The sequence below is a fragment of the Pararge aegeria genome, chromosome 12, assembly GCF_905163445.1.
Source record: "Pararge aegeria chromosome 12, ilParAegt1.1, whole genome shotgun sequence".
NCBI classification, from domain to species: Eukaryota; Metazoa; Arthropoda; class Insecta; order Lepidoptera; family Nymphalidae; genus Pararge; species Pararge aegeria.
Window position 1 is genome coordinate 2,802,195 of NC_053191.1, and position 12,400 is coordinate 2,814,594.

The 12,400-nt window shown below is 35.4% G+C and overlaps 1 protein-coding gene across 5 annotated transcripts in view; it reads right to left on the bottom strand.

Annotated features, from left to right (window-relative positions):
• The window catches only part of LOC120627830 (serine protease gd-like), a 32,974-nt gene that overhangs the window by 18,357 nt on the left and 2,217 nt on the right, over window positions 1-12,400 (bottom strand). For 3 of the 5 annotated variants that reach the window (XM_039895901.1, XM_039895899.1, XM_039895898.1), the window contains exons 2-3: window positions 1,753-1,962; window positions 763-1,304 (exon numbers count right to left, since the gene is read on the bottom strand). In XM_039895901.1, coding sequence (XP_039751835.1) covers window positions 763-1,304; window positions 1,753-1,962 — 752 coding nt within the window. The remainder of the gene's footprint in view (window positions 1-762; window positions 1,305-1,752; window positions 1,963-12,400) is intronic. The other 2 variants (XM_039895900.1, XM_039895902.1) reach the window with 1 other exon arrangement.

Here is a 12,400-nt window from a genome sequence, read left to right on the forward strand (position 1 = left end):
CGATTGGACTGTTTGTTTTGCGATCATCGTAGAAGTGAAATTCATGCAAGATTATTCAGGAAACTGGAGCAATCAACTTGCTTTAGTGCCACAAAATTGAGTCTAAGGCTTCATACAAACTGGTGTGTGACGCCACGCGACACACTAGTCGCGCTTATAGAGATTCTTTGAAAGATTCGTCAAATACAAATGTTATTAATGCGAAGGTGTAACAATATTATATAATTGTAATGGTCAAATTTTAACTTTCATGATATTTGGCACAAGAAATATACAGATAGATTAGATTAGATTTTGCACCGAGTAGAAGGATAAAAGATACTTTTTATCCCGGAAAATCGCGTGGAGTACTTTTTCGAACTTGAAAACCATATCTATCCCCGGATAAAGGTATTGGTAAATATTCCCAAACCAGCATTGGTGAGGTAATTAAAGAAGAGATATGATTTTCTTTGGCATTTTAAATTCAATAATTTTTTGGTACGACCAAGGAATCGATTTGAGGAATTCGTTATTGGTATAAGTATTCCACGTTCCATATATTATGTCCAGTTGTAAATAAAAGACGATTTTGAATCTCTATATGCACGACAGCATGCGTTATCCTAGCCATATTGTTATAGCTACACGTCTGCGCTCGCCGTAATTTATTAATTCATAAAATTTTAGAACACCGGTGATTGCAGAGTTGTCGCGCGGCTAAACGATACTCATTTGAATGCTCCCTTATTATTGTATTAGAAGTTATCGATTAACACTTACATGCTGTATGGGTTAACGTTGCTCTGTTCTAGTGGTCGGTTAGAGGTGGGTACGTACACGGGTCCGTCGCCGGACGGCCTTCCATAGACAGGCTTCGTCTGAGGCTTATCTTCTGGCCTAATAATGATAGTGGGCCTGGTTTGAGTTTCACCGGGTCGTTGAGCTGGCCTTGAATCCGACGGTCGGGTTTCTGACGGCCTGCTGACAGACGGCCTCGAGTCCGAGGATCCGTCGCTTGGTCGCTGGTTCGGTCGTGATTCCGCGGGCCTGCTCACGGATGGTCTCGATCCAGATTCCGGCCTGCTGATCGAAGTTGGTTCGGGCCTTATGGAGTCAACTCTGTCGATTGCTGGTTGCGGATGGTCGGCATTACAGATCTCTCTGCCGTTCAGCCTTATAGCATGTAACCTAGGTATTTTATTGAGCACGTTGTATTGCACAAAGAAACGAATTGCGACCGCCGGGCCGGGGTGTATCTTCATTTTTGTGTTCTCGATTTTGAAGTCTATGTTGTCTGTGGTTGTGACGTCTCCCACCCAGTTCTGGAATAGGACATTTTTTTACGTATTGCGAGTAATTTCAATAAAGATATTCCGGGTTGTTCGATCTTACTTCACTTAAAAATGCGGAGGTTTTAAGTAAAGTAAGTTTGACGCGTAAAGTAGTTATTTTTCGGTGTGTTTTAATTTTTTTTACATATATCAAAATTCCAAAACGAAATCTTTGAAACATGATTTATTTTATATATCTCGTAAGGTCTGTCTTCTAACGTATAAACTGTAGAACTGGTCTTACTTTAAGCACTTCTGACTCCAGGCTCCTAAAGTAAGGTAAGGAAACACTGGAAAGGCAGCCGAGTCTTATACTACCTATACCGGTTTACTTACCGGTGCATATAACCTAGTGAGGAGATAGATTTCTTCCGACCTTCTTACAGGTCCAGAATTGAAAGATGGAGACTTAAAATGGAATGCAGCAAAAAATTCTTACCCCCAAAATGTCTGCCTTGCTGTCCAGGACTACGTTCAACCACAGGGAGTGTAGAGTGCTATCTGTGGACAGGTTCACGACTCCATACCACCTTCCTTGCTCGGTGCCCGATGGTTCGTACATGAAGACATTCGGACATGGCGAGTTTGGCGTGGATTGCTCGTGGGTCGGCACAAATAGACCTATGACTAGCAGTAGTAACGCTCCGATCTGTGGAAAATTTATAACATTTCATTTGATAAACATAACGGCCCACTACAGCGTAAAGATCTCCTTTTTTATAAGTAACTAGCTGTTGCCCGCGACTTCGTCTGCGTTTGATTTTGTTTTTTGATGTGGCATTAAATTTAGTTGTAGATCTAAAATGCTGCTGTCCGCTGAGGAGTTCTGTCCTCTATCTCCAACCACAGTTTGGGCAAAATTAAACACATATTATAACCACTATAGTACAAAAATAATTATTCAAATTGGTTATAATTTGTCGGAGTTATGGTGTAAAATCGTCAAATACTCATCCCCTCTCCCAAAGGAACCGAGCTTAATGTCGGGATAAAAGTATCCTATATTACTTCTAACAATTCCAAGAATATGTGTACAAAGTTTCATGAGGATCGGTTAAGTAGTTTTTGCGTGAAAGCGTAACAAACAAACTTACATTCACATTTATAATATTAGTAGGGAAAGGTATAGGGATAATTGACGGACTAAGCAGATGGCCCATCTGATGGTAACTGGACAACCATCGCTTATAAACAGAGCAACAGTTCGCAGGAGCACGTCCTGCAACGTCCTGCCTGCCCATCAATCTATGGCGTATGGGCTAAGTCCCATGTACCTGTTACACAGGCAATCACGCCCTTTAAATCGGAACACAGCATTGCAACTATGCTGCTTTGCGGCATATATATGCATGATCACAGTCAGTGGCGTGCACTTCATACATGCACAAAAGCACTGCCTACCCTAAAATTAAAATATAGCCCGTATAAGAGGAGGATTTATTCCGTTTTATGCAATTTTCCTGCTGTATGCATACCCTGGTAAGAAACTCAGTGCACGCCACTGATGGTAGTACTTCCCCGGACGGGCTGTCTCAAAAGCTCTTCTAGTAAGAAATCTAGAAGGGTTTAGGCCGTAGTCCATCACGCTGGCCAAGTGCGGATTGGTAGACTTCAAACACCTCTTCAGAACATCTCTCAGTTATGTAGGTTTCCTCACGATATCGGTGATTCCTTCATAGTTTTAGCACGCGGTATTTTATTGCTTCGAATTAAAAACGTACGTGCTTGCCGAGTCGAACTCTGTCCGTCCTTAATTGAAGCTTTAAGCACGAGGCTATCGCTCTAACAATTAATGAATAAAGAATATTAAGGAACGGCGCTACGAATGTGGTCATAATATAGTCATATAGCTTGAGCGTGCCAGTTCGCCATTAAAATGTCCACATTCCCTCCGTACATAAAGTGACATCACCGGCCTAAGTATTTAAATGGCGCGTTTCATTCTTGTGTAGAATTTAAAGTGTTATTTTGTATGTGAACTTTTGAATTTGCAATAATGAAATGCACTAGAGTAATTCGCCATTTTAGTATTCACCTAATGCTTAGGTAGAAACGCTTTTTTCGTAGGCACGCTTGCTTGTAGGCACCTATGCTAGGTGCAGGTGTTCTTTAGTCATTGGTTATACATGAGTCCATTCACTATAACTTGTCCTCAGTTCACTATCTTAAATAGGTCCATTCAGTATAACTTGTCCCCTAACTTAAATAGTCCCCTATATTATAAAGGAGACAAGTTAAAGACAATGGACAGTACATTTAAAATATTATCATAAGCTTACGATACAAACAGTACCTTCGTAGTGTACTGTTAATTTATGTTACGATAACACATACATTAAGATAGTTAGCTTATATATATTAAATTTGGCATACAGCATTCACTCTCTTTTATAATGGATACTTAATTGAATTTAATTAATCATTCAAGGTCACTTGTGTGGGATGCAACTTGTGTCGATACCCTAGCTGCATCACACATCCAGGCCACCTCGTCAATGGTGGGTGCGGCTGCTACCATTGCAGACCAGGCCAAGAGGCGTAAATATGAAAACCTGGATAGCAGTTTCATTTTCGTGCCTTTTGGAGTAGAGACTTTGGGCCCGTGGGGTCCGGAGGCACGAGCTCTTTTTAAAGAATTATCATAAATGGTTATCGAATCTACCGTTGATCCTAGAGCGGCAAAAGACTTAGTTTGGCCATCCAAAGGTGCAATGCTGCCAGCATCTTAGGAACTGCGCCTCGCTGCGGTGTTATCGAAGACGTTTTAGATTTTATTTATTTTTACATAGTTTATTTTAGGTTATATTTATAAACAAAGTGATAATATCTTAATATCTTGGAATCTATTAATCACTTAACATATATTAAAAACATTTGACGGAGCACTGAGACACTGTCACTCACGCATAAGGAGAAGGTTAAGTTAAAAGGCAATAAAAAAAAAAGTGTAACCATATAACGACAATCGTATTATTATTATTTTTAAATAGCGGAAACTACACTACGTCTACTACTATTTACTTCAATAAAAACTCTCAGGTAGCGTCACATTCTCTAATTTATTTATTTGTCTTTTACTGGGCGTACCTACATTAACTTTGGAAAGTTATAAAAAAATGGAAAGTTCTTTAAGTGACACAATTATTGATCTAGGTAGTGAGCCGTCCGATAAACAACGTTTCCTCGAAACGCCGCGCCGTGAGTTAACGGTTGTACATACTAGAGATTCAAGTATGCTTATAGTTATTGATTTGAACACGCAAAACTCTTTTTAAAATATATGTGAATCTTCTAGGATGAGGAAGAAACAATATAATACTTGAGAACTCTCATGGCTTCTTCAGCTGAAAAGGGTTTTCGCTGGTTATTAGTAAAACCTTTAAAATTATCGTACTCCCGGCAGAAATGAACTAACAAAAGGGCGTCGGGCACGGTAGCGTAGAAGAAGGGAGGGAAATTTCATCGACAAAAAAGTAGGTACGATTAGATGTTTAAGATTATTTTTAAGTTTTATGTTTAAAAAAAAAGATAGTACCAAAGAGTATACAAACACAACGTTCGTAGGGTGTGAGATTAGATTTTCCTAAAAGAGGTTTTATATTATTTGAATAAAGAATATTAAAAGGACCTAACGAGATCACCCGTTTACTTTGGCAAGTTAGTATTATTACTTTTGCAATACCATAGTCTCGGCAAAATAAGACAGTCGTGAATAGATTAGTCACAGTAGATAGACTAATCATATCACACGGAGAGATTAATTATTAGATTCTCTCCTTCAACGGCAACAAGCTAACTCGTCAATTAGTGAAACTCCCGCGACATAGCACCTCAGTCATTAGTCACGTGGCACATGTAATTGATCGGCGCTGTACATTAATTACGACTTCGCCATTTCCTAATCACTCCTGATTCTGCATCCTAATCACCTAATACCGTAATTCGTTAATCAGTATGTCATCATCGTCATATCAAACAGGCCCACTACTGTGTCTCCTCCCAAAATGAAAAGAGGTTGTTTTTTTCCATTCCAGGAGGGGTGTTTTTTCCATTTTTGGAACTACATTACTAACTCCGCTCCCATCTCTCAGAAAATAGAAATGTTTTAAAGATTGTTAAACTTAAAAATGATGTTGGAAAAGTGCAATCTTCTGAGTTTCTTTCTTTCTTTTGACTTGACATTTCAAAAGTGCTTATATATATAAACTAGGCTTACATGAAATAAATGAATTTTGAATTTGAATTTGAACCGTCAATTGACAGGGATTGATATACTAAAGAGTTGGCATCAAAGAACGAGATGACTGTGATCATTAAAAACAGTTTTTACCTCACATATTATAAATCAACGTTATAAAAAACCGCACGAAATCGCTATAAAAACGAAGGATTAAAAATAGCGTTCTTCGAAAAAAGATTTGTACCTAATAGACAAACGCAAATATCGCATTATTGCGTTGCGTAAATTCCGCACGTGTAAGACATACATTCCAAGCTTAAATAAAGATAACACAGTTATTGTATTCAAAGTTCAACAAATAAATTAGAGCGTACTCGTAGTCCGAGAAGCAATCATTAAATCGCGGAAAATTATATTTTTCTAAGAGCCTTTATAAATAAACGCGTAATTCATTGAATTATTAACATTTACCTGCTTTTAAAATCAGGGTTGTTGCCTATATACTTTACATGTTTTGTATTAAGTCAAAGTATTAAGTCTTTGAGATAATTTTTTAGTTCGTATTGGTTGATAAATTCTCTGTGTTCGTAAAAAGTTTGTAGAAATACATTAGTTTAGGTGTAGAAACACAAGAAAAAAAAGTTGTATGATACAAAAAAACTTATCACCTCACTCATATGTAAAAAAAGGAGTCACACTACGGCAAAGTAAATAAGCGGGGGCCCTGTCAATGATTAAAAATAGTCAAGATTAGCTTAAACCATAGTTACAGTCCATTCATACAGTATATAAGGAAGTGGACAAGTTTTAGTAAATGGACTGTACGTAAAACAAAATAATTGTTATATATGTGCTTGGACAACCCTACGAATTAATAAAATCTCCAATAAGTATTGTACTTAAGTAATTTAATAAGCGCCAGGAAGTCGGAATTTCCGTACGCATGTTTCATTTCGCGAGAAATCTACAAGTATAAAGTTATTTGGGTAACATTATTTCAGATAAACACACAGGTTTGCACATAGTTGTCCTTAATGAACAATGAGTTGTTAAGGCATTGCTGCTTGGTAAACTTGCTTCAATGGTAAAGGAAAACAATCACATCATGAGGCAACCGTTCTTTAAAAAACTGGGAATATTTATGATGTCTATGGTTGAGGTGCGAATGTCTAGAAGATGTATATTCTTTATATTAACGCTCAACAGCTACATCTCTAATCTACAGCTGTTTTTTTTTTATTTGACGGGTCTTGATGCGATTCTTTTTCTTTGCTTACCCTACTATCATCATGTATAGGTTTTAGATAAATATGTTTTAAGGTCAAGTATAGGACACCAGGGCAAGCTTGTTTTGATTATGGATGTAAAAAGCAGTTTTATCCGTAGTAATACAGTAATTAATTAATAATTTCGTAGTATTAAGGTATTAAAATTATTTATGATATAATTTATGCTCAAGAAAAATAGGTATGTTATATGCAGGAACTATGTTTTTAACTCTTTTCTTGATTCGTTATGATTTATGACTAAGAATCCAGCGTATTGTTATTCTAGCCAACAGTTTGCACAAATATGTAGCTTAATCTTTGAGATGGACCTTGGATACTTTTAAAAGCCCGGAAGAGCGGAAATTTCCCGCAGGAGTAAGTAGGTACACTTACTAGGTAAGCGGTGAAAGTAAATAGTTACAAAGTCAATTTTTTCTTAAATTCTGTTACTTTGTAGTGTTAAGTTTATGAAGTCTCTTTTTACTTTGATTTACATATCACACTTGTTTTTTTTAATTTTTAAAACATACTGTACATTAAATAGTAACGCAAAAATTTATTACGTTATAAGAAAATAATTCAGTGTACAATGTAGGGAAAATGGCGGATGGGTTTATTAGAATTGTATGATATCAAGCAGCTATTATGCGTTGAAATCAATACCTACTAATATTATGACGTGTGTCTTGTTGTTTGGTTGTTAATTTGTTTCTCTATAATATATTTTTGTCTCAACAACCAGTGTTATTTGACAAACTTCGGGATAGGCTTTATTATCAAATAAATAAATAATTAAATTGAATAATGACAGACATTCATCATTGTATTTTTTTAGTATTTATTTTTTATTTAATCTGTGATTTTCATTTTGGTATATAATTGTTAAAATGATTAACGACAAATATTTTCACGCCAATCTTGGCAGGATATGTGACAATTATAAAAATTAATTAACACCTATGTAAACATGTTACATGTACCATATTTAAGCAAAATAAAATTGATTCATTGATTGATTGTCAGCCGCAACAGAGCTTGAATCTTGGACACGGATAAGATACTTGTTATCCGAAAATAATTCAAACAAAGAATTAAAAAAAATATGCCAAACTAAAGAAACGTTGAGCAATATTTTGGTTTTGTGACCGACAAAGTTCAGCAAAATAAAAGAATTCCCGAATTCAATTTTCAAAAAAAAACATGAACAAACGCCAAAGCAGTAAACAAAAGCAAGCCGCTAGTGAAGAACTATTTGCATAAATTCGGATATAAACAGTGACGTGTTGGTTTAATAAGGTAGGTATGAATATACTTAAAGCAATAAAAACTGTTTTTTTTTTATTAACCTTACATATGGCGTGAATAAAAGATGTGGAGTTTAGATATGGTATTAAAATTCCTATTTCATTACAATCTTTAGCCTATAAGTGCCGGACTACACAAGTTTCCTCAAGATATTAGACCGAGAGTTAGAACTAAGTAAACGCTGTTTTTTTTATTTTTCATTCCATTACTAGGTATAACATAGTAGGGGTGTGGCAGTTATTTTAAACCTCAACCCCTTGTCGCCTTTTACTCACTTTTATGACATATTAGGAGAAGTAAGATCTCACCTCACTTTATTTATGGATTCGCCTAAAAAACTTTTAAATAGGTACTAGAAATATTATCTTTTAACATTTCTAAAATATACAACAGTTCTTTTTTAACCTTACATATGGCGTGAATAAAAGATGTCGGGTGGAGATATAGCTTTAAAATTCCTATTTCATTACAATCTTTAGCCCATAAGTGCCGGAATGCAGAAGTTTCCTCTGGATATAAGACCGTGATTTAAAACTAAGTAAACGCTTTTTTATTTAAACCTCTACCCCTTATCCGCTTCTACTCTATTTTATGACATACTAGGAGAAGTAAGATCTCAGGTCACTTTGCTAATATGGATGTATTTTTTTTACGTTCATAATTTCTTATAATCGCGTCATACGGGTTCATTAGGTAGTGTTTCAGTAAATTTATAAAGTGGGTAAATAATTAAACTTTTGATAGCTATAAATATTGCCAGACATTTATGGTCAAAAATCCAAAATTCTAAATTTATTTATTTCAAGTAGGCCCAATATAAGCACTTTTGAAACGTCAAGTCTGTCTGTGTAGTGTTTCTACCACCGGTTCGGAAGGCAGATTCTACCGAAAAGAAGCCGGCAAGAAACTCAGCAGTTGATCTTTTTCAATATCAACAATTTACATTTTACATTTTAAAATTCATTTTTCTATGTTGAATGTTCATTTTTTGATGTTGTTTCATTTTTCTATCGATGCACCGCAGTCCTACATGGACTCTAATGATGCAAAGATAAGATTGTCTTAGTCGTTTTTCAGTAGATAGGTAAGTTCACTTACCTAGTTAATTAAGATGATCTTATTTGCGCAGATGAGATATCTGCATTAATGGGTTGATATCGCTACTTTTATGGACTCGCCTAAAAAACTTTTGAATAGGTATTAGAAATATTATCTTTTAACATTTCTAAAATATACAACAGTTTTTTTTTTGTTAACATAGTGCGTGAATAAAAGATGTTGGGTGGAGATACAGTTTTAAAATTCCTGTTTCATTAAAATCTTTAGCTATGAGTACCGCAGGGTGATTACGTATCTCGCGACACGCTCGCGACAGGCGTAAATCTTGCAATCACTGCTGCCAAACGTCTCTTTTCCATACAGTAAATAAACAAAAGTAACGTTTGACAGCAGTGATTGCAAGATTTACGCCTGGCGCAAGCCTGTCGCGAGATACGTAAACACCCTGCCGGACTACAGAAGTTTCCTCTAGACATCAGACCGGGATTTAGAACTAAGTAAGCGCCGCAACGCTATTCTTTTTTTTTAGCTATAAACTTTTAGAGGTTCGGCAGTTAAGTAAGGAGAAGTAAGATCTCAATATGTACTTACCTATGTATAAGGAAAGCCCTTTATCCGACGTTCGAAGGATACGTTTCCTTAACACATTGCTAATATGGATGTCGTTTTTTTTACCTTCATAGTTGCTTATAATCGCATCATACGGGTTTATTAAGTAGATAGGTAAGTTTACTTACCTAGTTGATTGAGAGAGACCTTTATGGATTCGGCTAAGAAACTTTTAAATAGGTATTAGAAATATTATCGTTTTACATTCCTAAATATAGTTTAATGGTTACACCGAACCGATTATATACCGAAATAATAATATAGGATTTGTCGATATTTCGACCCAGTTGCATGGATCGTGGTCACGGGACTAACTTTTATATTTAAGAAATGTATATTAACCACGAAAAACGTAGTTTAAAATCTTTAATTATCGTTTAACTATGCAAGCAGGATATATATATATATATGTTTTAATAAATAAATATAGTACGACAGTACGCACCGCCATTTAGCACCAAAGTAAGTGTAGCTTGTGTTATGGGTGCTAAGATGACTGATGATTTTTGAAAAAAATGCATATATGTGGTGAAATAAACCTTCTAGACAGTCATCTGAGCTCTTGGCAAATCGAGATTCAATGAATGCATAGATTAAATAAATTACGGGATATTTTCTTGCTTACTTATATCACTTACATGCGCATTTTTTTACGCAGTCTTGCATAAACGACATCATTCTTATAAAATTACTAGTCAGTGGTTGCCCGCGTTCTTAGTCCGAGTATGTTAAAGTTTTTTAAAAACCACGTGAGAAACAGTTGGTTTCCTGAGATGAATAGTAGCCTTAGTTACTCTTCGTACTTTCAACCAACTCTATGCCAAAAATCGACTTGGTTGGTTGACATATCTCGGAAGGTTGCAAGTTGCAGGTTTGCAATGTAAGCGCACAAACATATGTTTGTTACGACGAATTTCTTTGCTTATCTCTACTAAAATATTTAATTATATATGTATTTATATATATATATATATATTTATTGTATATGTATTTATATTATATTTATATATACATATGTATTTATATATTGATTTATTTTATATGTATGTCTATTTATTGCCGAATATATATGTATATTATATGTAGTATAATTGCACTATCCCGCTCTCTTGCAGCTTTTCCTTCTGTCAGAGGTTGCCTGTAAGAGATTGCTTGCAGCAATAAGGCCGCCTTTGCATGCCTACAATTCTTGTTGTTGTTTATTCTATATTTTATGTATATTCTGATGTTTGTGTGCAATAAAGTATTTCTTCTTCTTCTTCTTCTAAAATATATGCGTATTTACTAAGATATATGCCTACTATATATAAACCTTTCTAATTTTGATCTACAGTTTAACTAACGAGGAAAAAAGCAATGCCTACATAGGTAACGCCTAATCTAAGGAGGTTTCTAGGCATACATCAATTCTTTACCAATAGTCATCACCTAAGAGTTGGTGAAACGTTTTTTTTCTATAGCCTTCGCCTAAAGAATTAGGCATTCGCGGTGATGTCTAGATTTAGTGAAAATGGCATCAATTTATCAATTTTTTTGTCTTACTCAGATGTTCTGCGATTTCATATATCATCAACTAGTGGCATTTACTTCATACGTGCACAAAAGCACTGCCTACCAAACTTCTTTCATTTTTCTATTTTACGCCAGTTTCTGCTTTATGCCTGCCCTGATGAAAAACCTTGTTGCGGAACAAAATTATTCATCGGATTGATTCAAACGGAGTTTTAGATTGACATGATTTTTTAGATAGGCATAATTGAACTATTAAGCTTTTGAGTTTGTTTGGTTAAACGCGCTAATCTCAGAAAATGCTATTTTGCGGTTTTTTTTTTGGATTGTTAGTATCAATTAAGGCTATATGACATCACGCTATGGCTACAATCATTAATGAGAAATGTTGCAGAAACTATTCTTTTAAGAGATTCCGATGCGTGCGATGCGTGAACGGTAAACGTTACGCCAAACGACGGAAATATGTGGTATGTATATCGGTATTATTTCTTTAAAGTTCTATAAAACAGTCCTCGACAACATACGACTACTTTTTGTAGTTGACTCATTCGCGGACGAAGTCGCGCGGATCTTCTAGTATATAATATTAGTGGGGATAGGGATAGGGATACCCACCAACTCAATGTTATGAACATTGGTTGTTAATCAAATATAATTTTAATTGTTTCTTGAAACTGTTTATTAACTATTTAATAAAATATCTGGCTAATATGAATTTATCTTTATATATATATTTCTTGTGTGCGTGTGTATGTCACTGAACTCCTCCTAAACGGCTGGACCAATTTGAATGATTTTTTCGGTATGCGTTTGGGTGGCACCCTGGATGGTTTAGATTCATTTCAATCAGCCCGACAGATGGCGCTGGGGTCCGCCAAAAACTAGGTGCCATATAGGTATACCAAAAGACAGATAAATGTTTATGTTCCAACCCAATAATTAATAACCCAATTTAATATATTACTATATTCTAACCTAGTCCTAAAGTAACCTTACTTACTTTAGATTTTGATAATCAACGAATTTGGGTAAAGATATCCGAAATCGTACTTAATTTCTTATTACCCGGTCCTTTGCAATCATCCTAGATTTTTCGTTGCAAAGACTCGATTCGTTCAACTGTCATATGTACTAAACTTATATTATGTCCCAGA